Source organism: Dermacentor andersoni, chromosome 1 (assembly GCF_023375885.2).
Source record: "Dermacentor andersoni chromosome 1, qqDerAnde1_hic_scaffold, whole genome shotgun sequence".
Classification (NCBI taxonomy): Eukaryota; Metazoa; Arthropoda; class Arachnida; order Ixodida; family Ixodidae; genus Dermacentor; species Dermacentor andersoni.
In genome coordinates, this window is record NC_092814.1 from 262,342,577 (window position 1) to 262,368,998 (window position 26,422).

General features: G+C 43.6%; 1 protein-coding gene across 5 annotated transcripts in view; it reads right to left on the reverse strand.

Annotated features, from left to right (window-relative positions):
- Positions 1 to 26,422, reverse strand: part of GABA-B-R1 (gamma-aminobutyric acid type B receptor subunit 1) — a 133,725-nt gene that overhangs the window by 24,546 nt on the left and 82,757 nt on the right. For 2 of the 5 annotated variants that reach the window (XM_055063750.1, XM_055063746.2), the window contains exons 12-16: positions 24,179 to 24,286; positions 20,522 to 20,741; positions 18,716 to 18,843; positions 14,671 to 14,799; positions 8,111 to 8,248 (exon numbers count right to left, since the gene is read on the reverse strand). In XM_055063750.1, the coding sequence (XP_054919725.1) occupies positions 8,111 to 8,248; positions 14,671 to 14,799; positions 18,716 to 18,843; positions 20,522 to 20,741; positions 24,179 to 24,286 (723 nt within the window). Of the gene's footprint in view, positions 1 to 5; positions 5,594 to 7,176; positions 7,372 to 8,110; positions 8,249 to 14,670; positions 14,800 to 18,715; positions 18,844 to 20,521; positions 20,742 to 24,178; positions 24,287 to 26,422 lie in introns of those variants that run through there. The other 3 variants (XM_055063749.2, XM_055063748.2, XM_055063747.2) reach the window with 3 other exon arrangements.

Below are 26,422 nucleotides of genomic sequence, written 5' to 3' on the forward strand. Positions count from 1 at the left end.
ATGGCTCCTATCAACGAGCACGATGAAGCTGCCCTCTTTTAATCATCAGACAGCTTATATACAGTTGCTAACAAAGGTTGCCAACCTAAAACAAGAATAAGCTGCTTCTAGCTCCTTTCTCCTAAAAAAAAAGGTAAACGATCTACACCTCGAACACAACACAGTCGCATGTCACAGTCCCGGAAACGTTCAGGCTTTCTTCGGACTCTTGACGATGGTTCTCGCCCATTCGCAACATGCCCACTTTGGTCTTCACAAAGGGTGTCCTCGGGATCAGGAGCTGATGGCAGTAAGGGCGCATCACATCCCCCTTGGCTGGCAGCTTCTGCTGCGGATTCTGACGCACTGCATCCTGGAGTGGGCTGGGGTGTCACTGGAGCTGAAGGTATGTCCACTTGAGTTCGCTCCAGAGAAGGTACTTGACCAACAGGTGCTGGTGGCCCACGTATCTGCCCGTCTTTTAACAAGACACACTTTTGGTACCAGGGCCAGCTTAGACGCATTCCAACAAAGTCCATCTTGAAGACTAAATGCTCCCCTAGGCAGCTGCTTGACGACTTGCAGTGGATGAGAATATGTCAATTCTCCCTTTGCATGAGCTCCTGGTTTTCTAGCACGTACAATGTCTCCCTCCTTAATTTTGGGCACCTTTGCACTCCTCCTGGCATCCGTGTACTCCTTCATGCAGCACTGCTTCACCTGTGCATGTTCACGTAACTGTTGTATCGTTGCAGAAGGCTGCACTGCGACACCTCTCGACAGCATACCAACATCAAGTCGGGCCCTAGGCTGGCACTTGTGTAGGAGCTTTGCAGGAGAAACACCTGTGGTGGCATGTGACATAGCCCTATAAACTGCCAAGTAATCCAGGATAACCAGCTTCAGAGGTCAATGCTCCAGAACTGACACCTGAATAAAATCCTTTAGGCTGTGGTTAAAACGTTCGACTAACCTATTAGCGTGGGGTAATACACTGACCAGACACAGTGCCTAATTCCCCTTTCTTCCAAAAAGTTCTCGAACAGCTTGAACTTCAACTGTGGCTGTTGTCAGTCATGAGTTCTTCTGGGTTGCCCTCTCGACTAAAAACTGTTCTTAAAAAGTCTATCGCAACTTGTGATGTGACTGTGTTTGAAAAGTGAACTTTGGGCCATTTCGTGTGTTAGTTAACCAACGTGATGATAAACTTTCGACACATTGCTTCATGGATGTTCAGTGGCCCAACAATGTCCATAGGCAACTTTTTGCAGGGCTCTCTTGGAAAGGCAACAGGGTTCAGTGGAGCAACTGAAGTCGTTGCAGACTTATTGGCAGACTAACATACATAGCAGCTGCATACTGCGTTTTCCACCTGCCTGTCCCTATTTGACCACCAGTACTTGTCTCGCAATCTTTGTTTTGTTCTTGTGATGCCAGGGTGCCCTTCATGAGCCAAGGAAACTAGATCAGCCATTAGCACTCCTGGCACAACTACTCTGTCCTTCCTTAAAACCATGCCATCAACAACAGACAGTTGTTCTTGCAAATGATGCAATCACATCAACTTCTGCGGCAGCATTCTTTTGGCTGGTGTGACGGTGCGGCATTATTCGATTCAGCGAAGCACCGATCAACGGCCGCCAAAAGGGCCGTAGTAATAGGAACCGACGAGCAAGACGGGTATTGCCAGCCACTCGGGCAAGCGGCTGAAAGAAGTCGAAGGCAGGTTTAGAGGTTATTGTCTTTTTGTCGTCGGCGCAACCGTGACGTCCCGACAGCTTTTTGTAGGAACCCCTGTGTATTCTCTGCCCTGTGCGTGCATTGAGAAGCTTACTACGAAGGCGGGGGTGCGAATACTCCGAAGTATGGTGTGTCTGGGCGATCCTGTGTCCACGAAATACTGACAGTGTATGCGGTGCCTCTGTGCAATCTCATGTCCATGAATTGCTGTCAATGTATGTGTGCCGACAGCACCGTATGGCCGGCTGCCGTCGTTTCTTCTGTGTTTGTGAACGAACAACAGAGGCCCGCCACGGACTCAAGGGTGTGTGTGCGTGGTGCAATACGAGTACATGACCTCTAAATCACCCGTTCCCTTGCCCCTAATTAAAGGGGGTGCGGCCAAGACCTTGGGAGGAGCCGGGATCCAATTGGGCGAACTTGATTGGATCGTCACCAATATCTGCTGTTCCCCACCATAGAGAACTAAGGAAAGGAGAAGTTATTTAAACGCAGGTTTTAGACCGAGCTAGGCAGTCTACAGTCTAGAAGCTGAGCCTACAATTTGCTGAGAAGCATCAAGGAGCTAGTGCTGTCCAGTATCGCCTGGGCCGCCTAGCCACGTCTGAACTGCGAGTTACTAGTTGACGTAAGAGACGGCAAACCAACGTCTGCAACAAAGCTTACGGTAGTTCCCCTCAGGTTAGCTCAACCTGCTCGAGGGAAGACATCAGACCTAGACTCACGGGCAATCGCATCCACTGCAACGAGATCGGCTTGCCAGCGTTCTTCGGGAAAGCTCTGCCTTCGACTCCACGCTATATGGACTTGCTGCTGCTGCCCAGCCATGCATATGCTATCATTTGTTTTCTTTTGAACTCTGTTTAGTTGGCCACCTATAAGTGTGTTTCGTGTAATGTTAATTTCTATATTTACTGTTCGTTGTATTTCTTTTGTATTCATCATTGATCTAGATTAAGTGGATGTGTGTTAGTGTTATTGCATTTTTGTGTTTGTTTTAACCTTTAGTCGATAAATATGTTTTTTTCTGTCTTTCTTCCGACTCTGACTCCTTTGCTGTACTTGCTTGAGTACAGAACGACCAACCAGCTTGTATACCCCGTCGACTTCGCGCCGATGGCGAAAAGGTGGCAAGTCGTGACAGCTGGCCATCCTGTTTCGATGTACTTGGTCACTAACTGTAATGTCTCATCTACAGCTGTTGCTGCTTGCATCTGCTCCTTGGTAATGCAAGATGAAACAAATGAAATCACTTCCTTTTCTATATCAGGTGGTGTGGCTGATACCGTAGATAACGTAGATAATGTGTCTGCCATGATATTGTTGCACCCTTTTTGACACACAATGTTGAAGTTATAGTACAGCAACCTGGCAGACCATCTTGTGATACACAATGGCTTCCTTCCATTGACTCTTGATGAAAGCAGGGTCACAAGTGTATGGTGGTCAGTCCTGAGAAGAAATCATCTTCCCCAGAGGTACACATGCCAGCGTTCACAGGCAAACAAGCACGCCAGTGCCTCTTGCCTCTTTCTCCTCTGCAGAGTACTTCCTTTTGCAGCTGTAAGTGACCTGGGTGCAAAAGCAATTAAAGCTGGCTGCTTTAAGACAGCGCCCAGGCCTGTGTCAGAAGCATCTGTTGCTACCACTACTAGAAGCTGCAGGTTGGACAGGTGGATTACTTCACATGACAATAAAGAGTGCTTGACCTGCTCAAAGCACCTTTGCACATCGTCATTCTAGTTGAATGCTTGCCCTTGACGTAGCAGTTTCTTGAGGGGTTCCACCACCTCGGTGTAATGTGGCACAAAACAAGAGTAATACCCAGCAAGTCCCAGGAATGAGCTAAGTGCTGTCATGTCCTTTGGCATGGGTGCGCGTTCAATAGCTTCTACCTTCGAATGAATAGGAGTAAGGCCCTCCTTGCTCACTACCTGCCCCAGGAAAGTCCACTGGTGGATGCCAAAAACACACTTGTAATTTAGCTTCAGCCCGGAATTAAGAGATGCGCTGCAGAATCTTTCCTAAATTCTCGTCATGCTCACTGACCATGCTTTCCCACACAATGATGTCGTCAGTGTAACAAAGAACTCCTTTTAATCCCTGCAGAATAGCGCACATCATCCTCTGGAAGGCTGCTGGTGCTGAGGCGAGTCCAAGACAAACCCACTTGAATCTGAAGAGACCATCGTGTGTGATGAACGTCGTGAACTGACAACTTTTGATTGTCAGCTCCAGCTGGTGGTACGCCACTTTCAAATCCAGCTTCGAAAATCTTGTTGCCCCTGCCAAATGGTGCAACAGTTCTTCAGTGTACAGGAGTGGAAAACCATCTACAACAATTGCTTCGCTGATTTCTTGTAAATCAACACATAGGTGTATTGTACAATTTCTTTTTTGCACAACCATGATGGGGGTTATCCGCTCAGCAGCGTCCACATGTTCAAAGATGCCGCCTAGTTCTAGGCGCTTCAACTCCTCCGACACCCTGTTTCGTAATGCAAATGGCAGCCTACGTAGTTTTGCAACAACAGGTTTGCTTGACGGGTGAATCTTGATTTGATGCTCAAAACCTTTGGCCAGGCCTACTTCCTCAGAGAAGAGATGCAAAACCTTGTTGTGCAGTCTGGCTGGCAGCTGTGTCGGTGATGGTACATTGATCTGAAGACAGCTTAATGTGTCACCTTGAATTCAAAGTTGAAGGTTCTGTATGGCATCAAGTCCCAAAAGCAACATAAAACAGAACACATGTGCGCATCTGCTTGTAGACGACATCTGCAAGGAAGCAACCTCTCACTTGAATTTGCTTACGTGAGTAGTCCAATAGTGTTACATTAACAATGGTGGGTGAGCAACCGGCGAAGCACTTCACAAAAATTTCATTGTTGAGAAGTGAGACAGAAGAGCTGGTGTCAACCAAACGCTAACACTAGCTTACATTGTTAACGCTGACGTCCACGTGACTTCGCTTTCCTGGCGTGTCGCCGGTGCCCAGGTTCAGAGTGGTAACCACATTTGTAGCTTCCAACGATTCTATTTTTCCACCATCCTGACGACTGCACTTGCTTTTTGACTAGCACACTGAAATGAAATGCCCTATCTTCTTGCATTTTTGGTACCTTGCGTTCTTGGCAAAGCAGTCTGGCGCGATGGCACAATGCACATTTAAGCCACAGCGATAGCACGCACCTGAAGCCTTAACGGCAGTTGCACATGCTGGCTTAGGAGTGACTTGGTGCACCGCTGTAGTATCAGCACCGAACTCTTTCAGTTTGCCTTGTGTCTGCTCTATGTGTCTGCCGATTTCAACCGCTTGACTGAGTGTCAAACAGGAGCCTTCAAAGAAAAGGTGTTCACGTAGCTGCTGTGATGCTTCTCCTTCCAGAAGCTGGTCACGCACCGCCTTTTCCGTTCCGTCACCGAAATTGCAGCATGCGGCAAGCTCATGTAAGGCTACGGAGTAAGCCTCGGTGCGCTCCTCCGGCAGTTTGAAAATGGTGCCTCTCCATCAATTTGTTCACTGTCGTGGTGAAATGCTTGTCTAGCACTGCAAGTGCCTCTTTGAAAACATCAATGCTGTCTTCTTTGGCATCCATGCTGCTGTCTGTATTGTCTGACACCAGACTGTAGTACACTTGCTGCTTCTCTAGACCAAGTGTGTTGAGCAGTATCGCTTTGCAGCGCTTCTTCGACAGCTCCTCTCCGCCGAGGGCTTCCAAGTAGTTGAGAAACGCTCGCTTCCACTGCCTCCACGGCACGCTTGCAGGGCCTGGCGTAGCAAGTGACGGTGGAGGTGAGTTGCAGTTGAACATAGTGGCTGCTGTCCTTCTTGGTTGATCCTCATCGCCATTTATGTTGTATCGCGAAGAAGGCGCTGAATGGAAAAGGTGCAAAAAAAGACACAAATGGCAAATAGTTCTTATCAACAAGCACAATGAAACTGTCCTCTTTTAATCATCAGACATCATATATACAGTTGCTAACAAAGGTTGCCAACCTAAAACAAGAATAAGCTACTTCCAGCTTACCGACACAACAATAACTGTCAGCCATAAATTCACTGCAGGATGAATGCCTCTCCAAGAGATCTCCAATGACCTTTATCCTGCCGATGAGGATAGCAATAGGGGCTTGTTGGTACGGCATATCTTATTTTGTTATAGCGCAAGCTTGACACGGACAACAGAAGACACACAGCGCTGTGTGTGTCAGATGTGTCTTCTGTTGTCCGTGTCAAGCTTGCGCTATAACAAAATAAGACATTATCCTGCATCAGCTATGCTTGCAAATTGCTAATCTCATCACACCACCTAATCCTCTGCCATCCTCGACTATATTTCCCTTTCTTTGGCACCTGTTCTGCTACTCTAATAAACCAATGGTTATCTGTCCTGCATTTCACATGACCTACTCATGTCTCCTACATTTCCTGTTATGTTCCTCATTGCAAGATCCTTGGCTTCCTTTCAAGTTTCTTTGTTATCCTAAGTTATCCTAAGGCGCATCTCTTGGGAGGAGAGCGTACATGAGTGCGACATTTGAGCGTCAAAGCCTGTTGACAGGACAACAATGTCATACCAAATGCGGCGCCCGGCCGTCGCGCGAGCCTCACAACTTGTTTTCCTAACAGATGACACTTTTTTAGCAGACGACACGCGCTGACAATTTGCAATGTCTATCACTGTGCCACACTCTCCCTCTCATTCTCGACAAAGCTTCCATGCGAAGTAGACAAATCGTTTGCATGTGTCATTTTATTTATTTATTTTGTTTTTTATCTGGTGTTGTCACCCATATGGGACTCTACGGCGCTCGGTACTCCTCGTTTGCAGCACATGTTGCTGTTTTTTTCTTGTTTATGACTCCGGCCTAGTGTGTTCGAATAGTTTGGTCTTTTCTTCAAAGAGTCATGTAGCCCGACCAGAACAAGGGCTGCCGCCTTTTTGCTGGAATGAAAAGGGACGCGCGTGCTCCCTCAGAAACCGACCATATACCTCATCTCGGCCACTTGCATCCGGTTGCCGGCCCAGACGGCGCACGAACGCCTTGTGGCAATCGAGAACAAAAGCCGTTGAAAGACCACCATACGAACCAACCATTTCGTTCGCTTCTCTATGGCCTTTTCTACAAACGCTCAACAAGACCTTTAAGTTAAGAAGAAGCTGAAACAGAAATAAATGTGACTATAAAAGTTCTTAATTTGCACTCAAATACACTGTCGTGTAAAAGTGGAGCACAGACTTGAAAAAATGGTGAAACCTGCAACTTAAAAAGCGCGCCAAAACACCAAAACTTGAAGACCACTTAAACCTGCCGGTAACGGCCGCTTTCCGCAAGCAACACTGTGCATCGCAGTGGCAGCCGTTGCCAGATGGAATAAATTTACCCAAACTACACTTCAGCACTTATGCCCTGATAGAAATTTGGAAAGATACATACTTTTTGCTGTACAACACGCCTAACGCTAAAAAATTTATTGCTGACTTCGAACAAAGACGAGCAACCTGCTTTTGCATTGAAGCACAGTCTTGACTTGACAAAGCAAGTAAGCTTGAGCGTCTATGAAACGCAAAAGCCCACTTGGGTGTTTTGAAGTCCGCTTCTTGCTTCGGGCCGACTTCGTCAAGTCCAAGCACAATCGAAGTTAGATCTCTGCATTCGGGGTAAGACTTCAAAATAAAGAATCTGTATATGTATACGTGCCCCCCCCCATGTGCTGACCTTACACTGAACTTAACAGACTACTTTGTAGCTAATAATGTCTAACATGCATTAAAGCTACTTTTTGTACTTTATTCGTTGCAACGATGGGAGAAAAATTATGGAAACCAGTGTGACAAAGAATGCCAGTTAAAACATTGCAAGCAATGTATGATTTCAGCAGCAACAAGCTGCATGGATTGCAGCACTGTGCGTTTCTGATAATACCTATTTCCTTTCCTCTATATTTTGTGTTGAGAAACCACTGCACTTTCTTGCCCTCTCACTCTATTCAAGCAAACTTTCAGTGCCATCCTTCAAGCCCTCCCTATTTCAAGTTTGCTTATGCTTCACATAGCACCACCCCTTTCACTCTAAACATTTGATCTGGCTAAAGAGTGACAGTACAATGACCTACGTAAGTGTAAAAGCCCATGCAGAACTACAGCGAATCTTACAGGCTGCTGACAAAGCATATGGCAAGAAACTGCAAAAAATGTATTGTTTCGACTCTTTGTTGTTATCACTGAAACAAAACGACAAGTACTAAATATTTGTTTCGATTGTTAATCAAATATAGCTGCAAGCCTACATTGCTGCTGTTCACTGTTCTCTTGTCCCATCTTTTCATGCAGCCCTTGGTTTAATGCACAACTTGCCAGAATCCTCTGTAATCCTCCTTGCCACGTACCTCAGCGATCTGCTTCTTGAGGTCCTCGTTCTCTGCAAGCAGCCGCTGGTGCCTCTCTTCCTCCTCCTTGCTCGTGATGGTGTCCATAAGGCTCCGCACGTCCGCACGCTCGCGGGGCCGCCGCACCAGCTCTATAATCTAGACACAGCAATGCACATATGGTAAAAACAAAAGGGACACCAAAATGATGACAAACACCACACCAAAATTTAGGCAGATGATTGATGAGACATTTGCATAAAATGCACTACTGCAGTACTTCTGGTGCAGTGCTGGTGCCACGCAATGGCCAAGCTGAAATGACAGCCAAAATGTATTCTTTGTAGTTGCTGCCTTGAGTGCCTTCAGCATGTCAGCTGAAGACATCTGCACAAGAACTCGTGGCATGACATAATCATTGATATAATAATAATAATAATAATAATAATAATAATAATAATAATAATAATAATAATAATAATAATAATAATAATTTATTTTGAACACACATACACTTGACAGGAAATGGAAAGCGAGGACCAGGCTGGCAACTGCCACCAGAAGGGGCACAACGCCTGCATACTCTTCAGAAAGGAGGAGACCGAAACATAGAAATGGAAGGTAGGAAAAAGGGTAGGAAAGAGGAAAGAAAGAGCGTGCCGCAAGTACAGAAAAAAAAAAAAAAACATACCGTGTGATTGTCTCTTAAGATGTTAAAACAAGCAAGTCACTATTATGGTATAGCTAAATAAAGCTGGTAGGCCAAATGCAGGTAGACAGTGAAAATAGGTACTTCCTTAAATAAAAATGAACTGAATGTGCATCAAGAGCTTTTGCCCCACCTCCACAATAGCATATGTTCCTTATGTTGTCCATATATCCAGCTGCAGAAAGAACTCAACAATTCTCCAAAAGCTGAAATGAATCTCATGCTTTGTTTGATGTCTTTTATACTAATGCCACTGTGGGCATCCAGCCATCAGTGGAGTATACAGGGCAGTAAAAGCCATCAACAGCTTTTGCTACCATTGTCATGAGCTTGACTATGGTCACAGTATTCACCACAGCTTACATAGGGAGCTTTTGAACATACATTGGTTTTTCACAGGCTTCTGTGAATATTGGTTTATCGATTCAATATGAACAGTAATGAGTACCAAATAATATTGATGTGGACAGCTCAAATAATAGTTGTGGGTAGTCTATAAAACTTGACAAATAATTCAAAGCTGTTTCATCTGTTAAAAAAAAGGAACCCTTCATTTGCAAGGCAGAGACGGTGCTTCATCTCAGGAATTTTATCTGCAATGTGTTACTTATTGTGAGACTATCATGTAAAGCTCAAGCTATTCTACAAAAAAGTGTTGTTCTTGATAAAAGTTGTACAATGGACATCTTGGAGTACTAAAATTTCAGTTTTTTTTTTCTAATGTTCACCTTTGCGGTACTTTGCAGCAAGCGGTTACCAATTATTATTGTAAAAGAAATGATAAAAAATTCAGACAATCTTGCAATTTCTTTTAATTTGAATTGCCAGATATGTTTGCCCAGTGATCAATGTTGAATTCACAGAAGCAGACTGTGTTTGTTCAGGACACTGCATTGAAGGGACATTAAAAGCAAATATTAAGTCAAGAAAAAGTATGGTAGATTAATACTGAAAAGCCTCTGAGGTATCAATATTACCGAGAAAAGAGCTTTAGTAACTGAGAAACTGAAGTAAATGTAGGGCACATTTTGAGACTTTACCGAGTCATTCTAGTAATACTAGCCCGATGGCATAGCAACTCCTCATTATAATCCTGCCAGTAGTACTCAACCACTGAAAATAAAAGATAATTGCATCGTATTATAAGACAGAAGAAAATGCAACTTGTCCAGTTCCATTCGATTCTTAGAAAAAAGAACTAACTGAAGTTACCCTTGACAATGAAGCAGTGGATGGTCAAAAGGTTCAGTTTTCGCTCGACTTTGCGCCACCCGCGCTCTCGTGTTTTGGTATGTTCTGTATCACATAGTGCTGCGATTGCTTTGCTGTCTCACAAAGCTCGCACTAAAGAGTCAACCCAATGCACGCAATATTCAAGTGACAGTGACGGACAGACCCTGTAGTGCTTTTGTGCCTCGCTGTGGAACTATACCAGCTGTTACTGCCAATACTGCAGAAAATTCCTAAGAGTGCACTCAAGATAAAATGTGATTTTTTACAAACCAAATTATGGGGAATGGTGGACATCAGGAAAGAGATCAAGCGTTATTATAATCTAAATAATTAGGTAAATACATTAAATCTAATTAATTAGCACAGTTACGTGGTTACTGACAATGTAAAATTTGTAGCTACTGTCTGCGTGATCTCATATTAGTTTTGAAATCGCACCAGACATCCTTCTCGTAGGCCCTGCACCACAAGAAAGTTTCTCACTTCTTTGCGGGGAAACTGAAACTGAGGGCTTGAGAAGGAAAGGAAACCATGTGTACAAGAAACGCTAGCTGCTGACGTCTCCCGGCTTGCACCATGCAAGACAAGCCATCTTTCTTATTTCAACAAAGTGATTACGCAGCTTGAGGCGGGCACTTCCCACGCCACGTCATCGATGCAGCAAAACTAGCCTTAGCACACTAGGTGCTTGGCCATGCTTTCCTAGAGCTTTGCTTGGTGGCACGTGTGGTATAGGGATGATTATTTCATTCTGTCTGTCTGTCTGTCTGTCTGTCTGTGTGCGTGTGTTGTTTGTGTGGTAAACACACTAACTCCTTTGTTTAATTTTTTTTCTAGCATTTTTTTTTCGCGCGTGCCTGCCGCTTCTGATAAACTTATAATCATGCCCTTTGTGACTGTTTAAGTTAACACCTATAGCTTGCAAATTATATGTGATGGCCAATTTTTTTGCACTGTCGACGAAAGCCAAGGACACCTCATGAGCCATTGTCAGCACGTCAAAATAAAAAAGACGGTTCATCTCATGTGGCACAAATGGGAGACGTCAGTGAATGTCAGCAGCGGACATTTCTTGTACGTTTGGTTTCCTGCACTCCTCAAGTGTTTAGTTTCAGTTTCCCAGCGAGACACTTTCTCATGGCGCAGGGTCTAGGGAAAATACTTTTTACGTGATTTCAAAACTGCTATGCAATCACGCCATCACTAGTTATGAACTTTACAATGTCGGTAGTCGTATACTGTGCTAATTAATTATTTAACATACTTGACTAATCATTGAAAAAATTTGAACACACAACCTGTTTCAGATGCCTGCCATTCCCAATAATCCGGTTTGTAAAAAATCAAATTTTTATGTTGAGTGCTCTATCTTTAGGAATTTTGGGCACTCTTCACAGAAAGATCCTAAATACATGGGTGTGACATCGCAGAAAAAGGTAGCAAGGAGCTTTCATTGTTGTCTGAATAACACAGTTGTATGCTTGTTAACAAAAACAACCCTCTCAAATGTGCCATGATGGCAACATTTTAACCAGAGGGTACTAGATCTAGATTTAATATGCCATCATAGCTAGTATGCTGTGGCATCATCTGATAGCTAGAAATCAAAAAAACTTTCGGGACTCCATGGCCTTCGAGATTGTGCGTGTGCGTGATGTCGGATAATTAGTACTCAGTGTGAGATCAGACGAAGCGAAGGCTCATTTGACCATTTATTTGATGCTCGCAAAGAAGAGCAAGTACCAAGACCGAATACAAACTGAAGCGAACGCAGTGGTTGCTGTCGTGCTGCTACCCAATCATGCAGTAACGGGCAGGCCACGGTGTGGACTTCTGGGCGACCAGTGAAATTTCTGCAAGCAGCAGAAAATGCTGCATCCATGTGATGTCTTGAGATCCTGCTGGCTGTGCCTAATTCACTCGGTTTCTGGCTGTGCTGTCAAATTTTACGAAAAAATCTGCAGCGCCGGTGGGCAGTCACTGTTTTACTAACTGATGGCAGTAAAGGGCAGTGATGGCATATCCGGTTTGTAAAAGATCACAACTCCTAACTTGTGGTGGGCGATTTGAATTGCACTACAGGAATGCAGACCTTTCAGATAAAATTTTTTCTTAAAGGGCCCCTCACCAGGCCACATAGCAAATTTTAGTTATACACTGGAATTTATGTGCCCTCTTAGGATGATTCTACCGCAATTATTTTTCAAATTGGTGCTCTAATAACCGAGATAGAAATATTTCAGTGCCGCAAACCCATGATTTCAGGAGGTGAGTGTCACTACCAACAAGGACACTTTCTTCATTTGCCCCATCTAGCCTCCGCAAGCGAAATTCCTTCCCTGCGTTCTCCCATACCGGAGCTGGAGGATCATGCGATGCATACATCATAGGTCCCGCCTTCATTTTTTCTCTCTCGTGCTTTTTTTGCTGTGCAGCACATTTCCGCTAATGGTCGCGCGCGTGAGCTGTTGCATTTGTCTTGTTTTGCGAGCTGTGCACAGGAACACCTGACTCGCAGTATTAGTCAGTGTTATATGAACACTGAGGCAGACGCAAGCGAACCATAGAGCATGATCGTGCGCTGAAAAACAGTAGAAAATTATGTCCTTTCGCTCTTAGCGCACGCGACTGCACGACATGGGAACAAGCAGACAAAACAGAAATACGTCTCTTTTGCTGCAGTGAGAAGTAAAACCAACACACACAGATATTCAGTTTGTGTGTTTTATTATTTCTCTGAACTTTAATTCGTCTACTGAAGCAACAGATTACACCAATAACAGATGTTGCCTTGAATAATTCTCAAAGTGTCACAGGTCACTATGAGCGACGTCACAGCATATACATGTATGTACGCGCACTTGCAAGTCATCCCCCCCATCCTGGAGCGCAGCACCCGCGAGAAGGAAAAATGGCATTTAGTTTGAAATTTCAGCTCTTTCCGCGGCGTGTAGTGGTGTAATTCTTAGCAGACATGATCGTGAGCGCACATTGTATGCACCGCACTTGTCTCAAAATGGTCAGACCTGGTGAAGAACCCTTTAAACTAAGCATTTTCTTCGCATAAAACGTGCTGTGGGGTTTATGGAATGGCATTTTAACAGTCCACATTGACATGATATATGCCTTTAGGTTCCTTTTAAATATGAGGCACATAGCTAACCATATACAGGTACACAGCATAATTTTCTGGGTAATATGCCAAGTTTTAGAGCTCCATTCCCCTTTTGCTTCTTATTCTTATACTTTGTGACATTGGGAGTTGGCACACAAGGACATCTCGTTGTGTGCCTTGTTAATGCCACTGCAAGTTACTTATTGGAACTAACACCACTGGTGGTGTGCACCCTGATTATAATATTCATTCACACTGAGTACTTCTATAGTCCCAAATATCAATGTGAAAGACTAAATGAAATATTTAACTGAATACTCAAAAATTTTTAATATTCAATAAAGCCTACTTTTATAAGCACTACAGTACAGTGTAAACAAACAAATGAGCTAAGCAAATCAAGTTAAATTTACATTGATATTATCACACTAAATTACTAATTCATGAAGTCAAGTGAAACAAACAAACAAACAAACATGTACATAAATAAATAAAATGAAGTTATTTTCATGCCTTAAAACCCATTTTGCTTCTCTTAAATCTATTATAGCTTGAAAGTGTGCATCAAACTGAAAGAAAATGAAGCTCTTGCTGCATATCAGCTATATTTATTTGGGTGACTGATGATGCTTTTATCTTGTTTAACAATGCTTGGTGCAAGGCAGCATTTTATTGAAAGGACAGGACATAGTGAAGGGCAGACAGATGCTTGCCTTGTTTATTTACATCCTACACTGTTCCATCATATGCATCAACTAACAAAGTTCAGTATATTTCCGAAGCACTTCTGAAAATTTTAACCAGAAGAAGGGGAACTGAGGGGATTTTTGTTAGTCAGAACCATATGAAGCCAACAGATAATGAAGCCTTTTAGTAAGCCCTCCTGCTCATAAGCTATTACTCACAACAAAGGAAGGTGTCTTCAAACTTACACTGACACTTAACCGAAATTTCACTCAGCTGAACTGAAACCAGAATTCACAAGCTGAGACTAGCATGACAAATGGTACACCTGGAAAGCAGAGGTGTTTTTCAGTCTGTGCATGATTTACTTAACAGTGCCTGTTGATAGCTAGAGCAGGTAACATCACACAAAACAATATTGTTTGCTGCCACTGACATAATTATCAAGATATGCTTTAGCAGTTCCTGATTGAGATGACACTAGAATTTACCAGTCGCAGTGCTAGCTTGCTCTGGTTATTCTTACTGGAAGTTTTGATGCTCACTCAGAGTCTACGCTTGTTAACTATGCTGCTAGAAGCATGTGTTACATGTTCGGGTAAAGCATCATAGCAGCTGCATGGATCTCACTAGAGTTACCAACAATGATCAAAAGCCAGAAATTTAAGGTTTTTCGCACAATCTCGATTATTAAGTACGTGCATGTACTGAGTTTTGCTTTCATGTTAGTGTTACTATCATGTGAATTACGTACACAAGCGCTCTTGCTAGCATTTATGACTGCATGTCATGCTATTCTGACTGATTTCCTGTTGAATTCACACTAGAAGACAAACACACCTTGGGTACAAAAATGAGTGCCATGGAGAGAAAACTGCAGAAGATGATGGCCAGGGCGACAAACGCAAAGGTGGCATCCTGCTGGCTGCCAATCACCAACGTGACTGGCGCCGTGATCAGACACAGCACCTGGCCATAGAGGTGTGGAAAGAAAAAGAAAAGGTAGGAGCATTATCAAGGAATCTATTCTACAAAATTACAGCATATCATCACCTCCCATTCAAGCATACCTCACAGCTTATTAAGTTATAGTAGCTGCAGGCTGCTGCTGTTATGCAGGCAATGTGAAGTGAAGCACTTATCACACGCACGAAAGCATGTTTCAACTTTATCCATGTACTGCAAGTGTGTCAAATGCTTCACTGATCAAGAAACAGTATTAAAATGAAGAAAGTGCTAACTCTGCAAATTATGAATTTCTGTGAAAATATCTGAGCTTACAAAGCCGTATATAAATACTTGAACATATACCAAAGCTGCTAGACTTACAATAAAGAGAGAGAGAGAACAAATTTTGAGCACTTAAACATAGCAACTGTGCTCTCAGTAAATAGGCACATGAAAATCATTCACTGAATTGGATTCTAAGTCACTGCCAAAACAGCAGGTATAAACACACTGTGGCGAAGTTGTACTTCCTGCACACCTTTACCATGTTCAGTTCAGCTCAAGGTCACCTTTTGCATTGATTTTAAGCCACAATAGAACAAACAAAGAGCAGAATGTGAAACGTGGCACTTCCATAAAATATGTATCACATTTCCACAGCTTAAGAAAGAAATCAGATTCTTCTCTCTCTGACTGTGGTGCAGTTCAGAAATATTTTCACAACGGCTACTTTCTAGTGCTGTAAAAAGATAATTTATAGTACAGCAGAGGTCATTTGTGGCATATAATGCTAAATCTGTGAAAAAGCTGTTGCATCTGCATTGTAAAGGCACCACACTATCAGAATGGCATCAATTTTACTGCCGCATATTTCAACTCCAAAAGCTGAGGTAATGTAGGAATGAAATGCACTAGACTAATACTGACAATGCAACCAATAAGTCTATTAGATCAGTTTCTTTTTTTTTTTTTTGCAGGGAAGTTATTTTGAACATAAGCACCCATATTAAAGAAACTCTTACTTAAGTGACATTCGTGATTGGCCATTGCTGCAGCGATCATTTTGCTATTACTCATATCACTGTCTTGAGTGGCTGGCGCTTCAATGATGGCCAATTAAAAACATTCTAGTACGTAAAGCCCACACTTTACATAGCCTTGCCTGCGTGTGCCAGGTCGCATCTATGCATGTGTGCATGTTCCCAAGTGCCGCAAGACAGCACGAGCACAGAGAAGCGCATGCAGGTACGGACATTTGCACTAGTCAGATATGGGCGCTTACCCTGGCATGTGCTTGTCATGCGCCTGATGCCACGTGGCCAACAGAGACCAATTAGAGAATGAAGCTATCCGAGCATATCACCAACGAGAGGGCTCACCATGGCAGCTACAGCATGGTGCATATCAGCTTTCTTTCTGAGATTATGCTATGCAAGGAACAACTCCAAAAAGAAAACAACTCTAAAAAGAAAACAAATATGTTTAACGGCTTTGATAAGTATTTCAAAGCACTATAAATTAAGCTCAATCAAAAGCAATGTCTGCCAAGGCATGTAGCCAGGAGTGAGCTTGTGCTACCACACATTCTTTGTAGAAGCTAACTGCCATTCCTTGTTTGGTGCGGCTTGTGTATACGCGCATAGAAGCAATGAAAGAATGTGTTGTTTAGTGGTGCAAGGGCCAGGTATGGCCAAGAAGCACCATCCACACAGAAGCAAGCAAGTGAGCATACATATTGTATTTACTTGCATAATGATCGCACTTCTTTGTAAAAAAAAAATTGAAGCAAATTCAGGGGTGCGATAATTACGTGGGTTAAATTGCCCACGAAAAGAAACATTTTCTTTTTTTATCCCGCATTTGCTGCGGGATGACAAGCAGGCGGCTGCCGCTGTTAGTGCGGGACACCAAAAAAAAATGGCGGCTGGTAGAGCAAGCTGAACGCGCTGAACGCGATTTTTTTTTTTTCTCGTGGTTTTTTGGCATCCCTACTTCTTGATATGTTTAACTGATAGTCTTTAGACCTTCTCATGTTCGTATACTGCGGTATTTTCAATCACTTATATATATGTTGATAGTTTCAATAAAGATTTAGTTGAGAGTGTGGGAATGCGCGACTCTCACGCGTCCCCTGATATGTTGTTTTCCCGCATAGCTCCTGTCTCCTGTAATCCGGCTTCGCCGCGTGGCTTAGTGCAAGCGGCAGTCAATCTGGTTGAAGCACATTGTGAGAGATGGCGCAAGTGTGGCTCTGCTAACGCCACCTAACAGCGGGGTTACTTGGGCACAAAATGGAGAAGGTCGGAGTCGGCAAGCGGCGCGGACGTTCTGCACAAGCGCCGATCCATGCTTTTGCGAGACCGTCTCGCGAAGCCTACCCTGGAATGGACGAACATGATCGTTTGAACGCGCAACCGTTCGCGTGACCGCACGAGCGAACGACCAGGCGTTGGTGTCCAGCATGGGGCGAACATATTCGCTCACTATGTGGACACGGTGAGTCGGACTTTCGCGATTTGGCACACGCCCATCGGCATGCTTTGTGGATAGCAACTCGGCTAGCAGGCATTAGTCTATGAAAGGTGCAATAAATGCCCTTGTGATTGTTTGCACTACTGTGTTGTCATTACTTTGTCCCAAGAGCACAGGTCAGAACCCCACAAGAGTTAGCGCTCGTCCTGTCTTCTAGTCTGCGTGTATGTCACTTCGCACTACAATCCAAGAAGAAGTCGTAAGAGCCGCCAAAATTGCCAATTTGCCCCGCACACAAACAATGTACACTTTTCCTGCGGAGCGACCACTTAAATGAATCAGATAAAATTGACCTTGTGGACAACGCTCTGTAGTTGTCATTAAAGAGGTGGACCGTGCAAAGCTTAGGGGTTCCTCCCAAAAGTCGCATTTTGGCAAATGTGGGCGCAGGCAGGTGGTTTGGCGCACGATGGCACAATTGGCACAGTGCTTCCATGCCTGTACAATCGAACCCATTTACATCGAATTATCCTATATATCGAACAATTTCTGGACACGGTATAGTTACAATGAGTATATATAGCAAAAGTCTTACATCGAACAAAAATAGCAGCGACTCCCGATTTATCGAACATCAAGCAGCGGAAAAGTGCTCCCTGAAGTTGGCTTTCCCTCGCGTTGGCGGGGAAACTCGGCGACGTGGCTCCATCCAACCGCTCTTCCTACCATGACTAGGATTCTAGCCACCCTACCACAGAACACCTATACAAACTGACCCTACCATGACCGCGCTGCCTCGGATGGGCCGTCGACACCCCCCTGCAAAAAATGATCCTGGCCCACCCGCAGCGCTTGCTCAGACAGCCAATCAGAGGCTCTTGTGCCCTCGTCATGCAAGATGGCGAAAGTGTTTCCCAGATGAAACCGCAAGTTGCAAAGGCACTAGCTGGCTTCCTGGTTCGTTTGGCACCAAAATATGATGTGAGAAAACACACTGCTGCAGAGTTTATTGGCACACAGCGCTAAGCAGTACAAACATGGCGAACTCAATGTTACAAACCTAACATCTGTATTCTGCCAGTCTTGAGCAGATTTTACTTTATCCTCTTTGATGCGCCCTACGAGCACAACTTGCAACAAATGCAACACAGCACAGAAAAGACACTCTTCGCTATTGCACATCCAGCTGAAGTCCCTTGACAGTGCATTTCCGGTACCAACTGAGCTTGAAAAGCTTGTCCATAAAAACAAGCCTTCCAAAGACTCATAAAAATAACTTTTTGCATATTTCGCACAAATGCATGAGAAGTGATGTATAATTACGACATATTAATCCATACACTCTACCCTCATAACACTATAATTTTATTAATGGTCTGTGACGAACCAAGAATGAATCCTTTAATACTTCAAGAGTTCTTGGTTCGACTGACAACCCGAGTACTAGAAAATTTCAGGTGCTCACCACAACGTTGTATATGCTCATGCCAACGAGGCGCGAGTCGTTCAGCTGCTTGATCTTGACACTCCGCGTCTCATATGCAAGGAAGATGCCAAATATGAGCAACAAGCCCTTATAGCTGTACATCACGCCTGTGGCAAGAAAGAGAAGAAGAAGGATGCAGTAAATTAGCTCAGTCTGCTTGTGTGAAATACTTAGGGACCCTGAAATGGTTTTGACTGTTCTGTACAAAGGCACTCATTTGGTAGGGCAGGTGAAAGGACAAATTTGAGTGCTCCACATAAACTGTGTGATTTATTATTAAGCTTTAAACATCTGCATTGGTACAGATCACAGTGGCACCACTCCTTGCATCTTCAACTGCCTCTACACATTCTATGTATAGAAAGAATGCAAAATGAAGTGGATTGTTAGAAAACACGGTCCCAGGGACATATGCATGGCCATAGTGAAAGCGAGGCATGCCACGTGAGCTTCCACAGGCAAACTCAGTGGCGCACCCCCCCCCCCCCCCCCCCCCCAGAAAAACGAAGCGAATGAGAAACTTGCAGTAATCAACTGTTAGATGACTAGACGAGATTCTATCAGTTCTTGCATGTCTTGCAAAATAAGATGCATGCACAGCAGTACCAGTTAGCAAGCACTTGCCTGTAAATAAAGTAATCACATGCCTACAGGAGAGCCTTGCGGGCAAGCATCTCATGGTAACGCTTTTATAAGAAAGAAGGCAGAAATCAGTTTTCCTGCTACTCGTAACTTGAAATGACATGTGCAAGAATGCCTATTATAAAGCATGCAAGGGTGGGCATGAGCATGCAGTAGTAAATTAGGTGAAGCGGGAATACTCCAAACTATCACGGTGGCGACCACCATAAAGCAAAGCAAAAAAACTGTTTTGGCGGAAACCGAGGGCCAGCAGCACAATAAGAATTTTTTCTAGAAGTAACGGAAGGTTGTAGCTAGGGTTCCTCGATGACCTCCTTTTCGAGGAACGAGGAGCATATTGGACCTCTTCAGTTATCCGTCTGTGACAGTTCCGGACTGCCCAAGGCAGTGCTCCCAGCCAATGAGCACTGAATATGCACCTTCTCAGACAGTCTAGGATTGTCAGGGAAGAATAATCGAAGAGGCGCATTGAGAAATTAAAGTTGAAGAACCCTCGAAGCGACGCCAGGTGGCACATCATTTCAAAAAGCTAAATTTTTTTCTAACATTCCATCGCCTCCATATCCTCAAAGGGTTAATGTCTTCAAGCAAGGTGCCCACACACGCACACAATAGTCTAGTGCAAGTTATGATGGTGGCCTAGGAACTCGCACTGAAAAAAGTTTATTGGCTCCTTGTAGATGTACTTGAATATGTGCAGTGCGCTAGCTTATTCAAAGTATAAGAAAAGTGAGTGAACATATGCAAGCACAAGGTGCTTCTATCTTTCATGCATTGCTGAGATCAGTGATGAAGACACTGCTAGTGCATGGGAACATGTTTATCTAGGAGTAGAGGTCTCTTTGACCTAACCAGCTGCATTAACTCTCTCTCTTTCTTAAATATTAAGAGCTGCATACATGAAAAGCTGCTGCTAGGCCATCTCCAACACAGCCACGTGTGTTTACCTGCCCTAGTACCCATTGATAAGCTTACCGGTGTGCAGTCTTTCCAGAAAACATGCTTTTCTTTTAGTTTTTAGGTACAGCCACAATGAGAGGATAAAAGAAAAAGGACATGATGACTGCTGCTCCCAGCCAACTAGCAAGGCATCACAAAAATATATCTGCACTTGGATCAAGCAACACAACAGACAACACGCACCGAGCCATATGGCATGATTGCGTGACTCGCAGTGCTCGAGGGCAGGCTCAATACGAACATCCTCATCAGAGAGGGCAGGTGGTTCAAGAGGAAAGACTTCGAGGTGGCGCTGCATGGGGTCCACCAGCTGCCAGGCAGACAGGATCACTGCATCCACCAACACGAGGCCGCCCACCATCCCATACAGCTTCCAGCTCTCCACATGCTGGAATGACAGGCCCTACATAGCATGAAAGATTTTGTGTTTCCTGCAATAGTGCAAGGGGTACGTGCACCACAGGGACTATTAAGAAGGAGTGCTCAAAGGTTGCCGGATAGTGGCAGTATAGCAAAACTGTCTACGTAGGACTTGCACTATGGGACTGGAAGATCAAGTGCTTAGTGTAAGTTATACCACATAGGCTCGTGTAAGGGCTGCACTTGTGTAAGTGTCGCACCCCCAACTTGGCAGCCCAAAATTTGGGACAAGAATTTCCAACCTGAATTTTCCAAGAATTTTCAAACGCTGTGTAATTCCACGTGCCGCTACTAGATGGCGAGAGCTGCGTGTTGACCTCTGATGCACTGGTACATTCGGTGATATGGGGTGCGCACAATTTTGACCAAAATGTTTGGTCCTGCGTAAAGGCCACACCTCGTCAAAATTGTGAAGGAAAAGTGCGGCCCTTACACGAGTCTATATGGTAGTCACATCTGAACACCACATACTAAGCTGATACAGATAAAAAAAGCTTACTGAGCTGTATAAATAAGTTGAATTGTGTTGCTCAAGTGGTTCTTGAGCGTTCAAAAACCAAAAAAAGAGCTTAGCCATTTGGTGTGTAGTATACTCTTGCATGTATGTCATCAATGAAATATCCCATGAGAAAGAAAACCCAGCAGCACTGTTACATGTCATTTTGTTGCATGCACAAGATGGAAGAGGTAAGACGCAGCATTTCTTTATAATATCCACAATGTAGGCATCGTGCCAAAGAGAAAACAGCTTCAAGTTCAAAAGCTGTGTATCAATACATAGATAACAGCAATGATGGTAGTATTTTCGCAGTACTTCACATAATTTTGCTTTTCTGGGTATGTCACTACCAATTTTGTTCTACTTACTATATTTGCATGACAATAACACAAAATTTTTTAGTGGCATTATGTCTTGAGAAAGCACTTCACATTACATTTGAAACTATGCTGGGAATATAATGTCACAAGGTGATATATTTTTTCTTCTATTTCGTACGTTATGGTGAGTTAAACCACCATGAAGCTCAGTCATGCAAAAAAGACAAACCCTCGATGTCCTAGGCAGTATACAGATGTGTATTAAAGGGAGGGTGGGAAGGTGTCAGCAAGAAAGTGAGAGCCCAACAAATGGTTACATTATATATGTGCCATGCACTGGAATTCTTGCATGTGTCATGAGAGAGCAAGTTGCCTGCTCTGTTTATTTATTTATTTATTTTCATACTCTCAGGACACAAGGGTATTACAGACAGGAGTTTTCTAACAATAAATTGTTAACCGCAACTTGAAAGGCGGCAAGGTCTTCAATTGCAGCGACGGAGGCGGGAAGGTGGTTCCAGTCACTGCTTGTTTGCGGCAAAAAAGAGGCATGGCAAGTGTTAGTGCGGCATAACGGAATTTTAAACTTGAGTTTATGATCGATCCGTGACGACATGTAACCTGGAGGGAGGAAAACATTGTTTTAGGTGTTGAGTTAGTGTAAAAAAATTTGTGATAAGGTTTAAGAGGAAGCACTAGCGGTGTGACCGAAGTGTCAGTAGACCTAAATTAGCTTTCACTGAAAAAACGCTGGCGTAGCGAGAGTAATTAGAGAGCACATATCGGGCAGTGCGGTTCTGAACAGATTGAACATTGTTAGCAAACTTGAATCAAGAACAGCCTTGATAAGATATTTCTACACCAATGTTAGCTGCTCCAGTGTTACATGTGGCACAGTTAATACCTTTACATGGCATAGCTCTATTCACCAGACTGCAGAATACACCACTTAGACATCCTTCCTATGGACCATACTTAAATATCTGCAGCACTTGCACCCAATAGTATGGCAGCACCATTTCCAAGAAGGACGTCAACTTTTAAGTAATTTACAGCAAAAAGCAAAAGCGTTATAATCTTAATTTATTCACCCTTTAAGCATAAACCAAGGCACCCAACACGTAGTATGAAAGCAGCTGAGTTTATTTATTCTGCAGGCTACCCTCTAGCATGGTTCTACCAATTCTTCTAGTACATGCTTGCTTTCAGCACCCGCGAAACCTCAGCAGTATGCCTGCTTCTATGTGCTTTATCAGTATTCTTAGCAGGTAAAATAGAGACTTCTTAATGTACAAAGTGTGATCACCTGGCTTTCTCCTAACAAGCAGTAAAAAGGAACTGACAGATGAATAACATAGTATCAATTTTGTTTGATCTCATCAGCACGCAGAATAATAATTGTAGGTTTTTGGTTACCTGTAATAAAGATGCAGGATTGAGACATACTCAAGTAGCGCTAAATGATGCAGGACCAGAACTAGAAGCACACAGGACACGACACTGTAGCCTCGCTACTTACATTTCTTGAATTTCCCAGCGGCAAACAGCCACGCAGCACTGACAATTAAGATTAAAGTATTAAGTTCTGGAATTTACGTGATAAAACCACGATATGATTATGAGGCACACAGTAGTGGGGGACTCCAGATTAATTTTGACCAACTGGAATTCTTTAATGTGCATCCAATGCATGGCACACAGGCGTTCTTGCATTTCACCCCCATCGAAATGCGGCTGTCGTGGCCGGGATTTGATCCCGTGCCCTCGGGCTTGGCAACACAATGCCATCGCCACTACACCACCATGGCGGCTAAAGTACTGACAATGCTCACTTTGTCTTTAAAAACATTATGAATGGATGTGTACATGGTTCTGCATGCATAGTAAAAACTATTATATTTCAGTACTGTTGTTGCCTCATTCATTTTAAGAACCGATTAACCTAATTTTCTTTTCAAATACATACGGAAAGAGTAAAGGCTCTCATTAGAAAACCATAAAGCAATATAAACTTAAATTTTTTGCATTCAAAAGAAACATCAAAGTACAGTCACTGATGGTCACAGAATATGATTTCAGTGGTCAATTGAAATGCCAAGTTTCGAACTCCACAAACCTGCAACAGAAACAGATACTGCTATCCTGTGAACAGCATTTAAGAGTTTAATGGACAAAATCAACATGCTATGTTGAAGTTTACACATTAATTACATGTATTCATCAAGAGTGACATTCACAATATCACTGATATAGTTTCTACTCACGGTATACAAACAGCCTAGTCATGACAAAGTGCAAGTAAGTGGCACCTACTGCTTTATGGTGCATCCACAGCACTATTTACCATAGGAACGTTTTAATAAAGATTGCAATAGAAATGATATTCCAATAATTACTAGATCTGTCACGTAAAAGGCTGAACTGCTTATGACCTGCATTGAATTTAAAAAAGTTGGTACTAGGGAAGGCAACTGCCCACAGTAAATTAAGACTTTTCATTGTAATATAATCCTTTGCCCATGCAAACATCACTTCAGATGGCTGCACATATATCTCCCGCTGCTTGGTAATGGGGATTTTTCAGTTCCTTCTCAAAGATACCTTGCTTTCGGACTTGGACTTTGTCGTAAGGCGGTGCACCCTCCATATCTTTGAGAACATAGCACCAAACGATAGTGTGAACCCAATGGCCAGGAACCACGAACGAGCCTGCAATGAATGACAAGCAAGACTATCAAACCAGGTTCTCTGTGTTGGCCTACTACTGCCAGTTCCAACTTTTCCCTCTTTGAGGTCCTCTACCATTATCAATTTCCAGTTCCATGTCATTTTTATTTTTTATGTGTGATGTTTCAATTTCTTAAGTGTCCACACCCTGCAAATACTTACTGTTTTAGATAAAAAAGTAAGAACAGCTGAGAACGAGTGGCAGCCACAGGCGCTTCTCACTCAGTTGCTGCCAAATGACGAATGAGTCAGGCATCCGAGTCTAATTCCCACTGCTGTTTTGCTACATTTCAAGTGGTGCTGAAACCTGCCCTGTGACATTTACATCGAAACGAGTGTGCGCCATACTCTGGAGCCAGCACAGTACCAATGAGATCGCTATATATGCTCTCGAAGTGTCAGACATCTCTGCTGTAACCAGTGCACCAGCGGATGGCACGATCATCACCATGATGACAAACCTTAGTCTTGTTCGCACTGATGCAAGCCCTGCAGCAGATACTTTCCGAGAGAACAAGATAAGCATTCTCATTGACTCCGATATCTACTGGGATGTTGTAACCAGCCAGATAGCTTGATTATCGCCTTAAGTTACTGCAGTGGAAACCCGTTTTGGATGGAAGGTCCAGGTAACCCTCCACAACTTCTCCCAAGGTTCAAATGTATAGAGCAGATATCTGGTCTTTGGTACTGGAGAGCCTCCCAGAGATTATGCGTCATTGAAAGTGGCAGTTCTTTGATGTTGCACCTGAATACAGTTGGCATACAAGACATTACCGAGGAAGGTAATGAATACAAGTACAAAGCTCCCCTCGTCATGGAAGAGCCCGTGACACCACCGGAGCTCTTTCATTGTTTACCAAGCTTCCAAAATGTGGCCTAAAGTAGCTGTTGCAGAAATGCCTGAGGAACCCAAGTCCAATAGAAGCGTCACGAAGTCTCCCAAAAGCAAGAAATGTCACCTCCTACAAGGCTGTCCAAGCATAACAGATGAGGCTCAAGGCCATTGCCGACGATGGTTTCATGTACTTCTAACGGTAATTCAACTACAAGTACCAGCATGAAAATATGCAACTACATCAAAACGCAGGTGTACAAGCACTGCCCTTCAGGAATGAACGCTGCCGCATGACAATCCAGCAAAGCTCAACACAACAAGAGACACACATACTGCACAAATGCAATGTCAAGCCACAAGGACGCCTGCGATGTAAGGCCACTGCCAATGCACCAAGTCGAAATGTGAATGATAACAAGGCAGCATCAGATGTATTACAATGCCCACGACATACCATACAGACGAAAGGAGACGTCTTTGGAACTAGAGGAGCAAGGCAATGTCAGGACCTGACGCTGATCTTTACCACTCAAGCCAACACAGACACTGCAACTCTGATCATCACTTCAATCGATCACCACCTGTATCGCTGTTCAGGTTGTCACTTGAACTACTCCTGTCATCAGTTGAACTGCTGCTCAATGAACTAGCTCAGCATCCACGGCTAGCGTACAGTATAGGCACTGAGGCCATGCAATAGTGTACTTGCTTGAAACTGGCCATTGCATATTTATGGGGCCGGGAGTGTGTTGCAAATAAAGAAGAAGAAGAGGCGCCGAGCACGAGCGGCGGCCACATGTGCTGTTTGCTCAATTGCTACCAGATGACGAATGAGTCAGGCGTCCGGGTCCAGGCCCAATTCCCATCGTTGTTTTGCTACACTTACATTCTCAGCCCATTTATTTACACAGAATTAAGTGCATGTGGGCTGCTAAAGAAAAAATAACTAATGTGACCTTGGTCAAAAGCAAGGCCACATGCGAGCATAGAAGAGCATTAGTGCACATACAAGTTTAGCTACTGTCATATTGCACATCTTGAAATAGCAAATCATTATCCTGGTTCAGAGTCTGAGATGCACATTATCGTCACATATTATGACAAAATGCAATAACATGATGTTGATTATCGGACCTTACAAAAAAAAGAAGAAGAAAAACGTGCAGACAGCGGAAGAACCTCTCAAGCTGCAGGGAAAATGTTCCAGACTATTGCATTAACCTTTTTTGATGCATATAAATAAATACATGTTCATGAGAGTACCACTGGAAACAACTGAA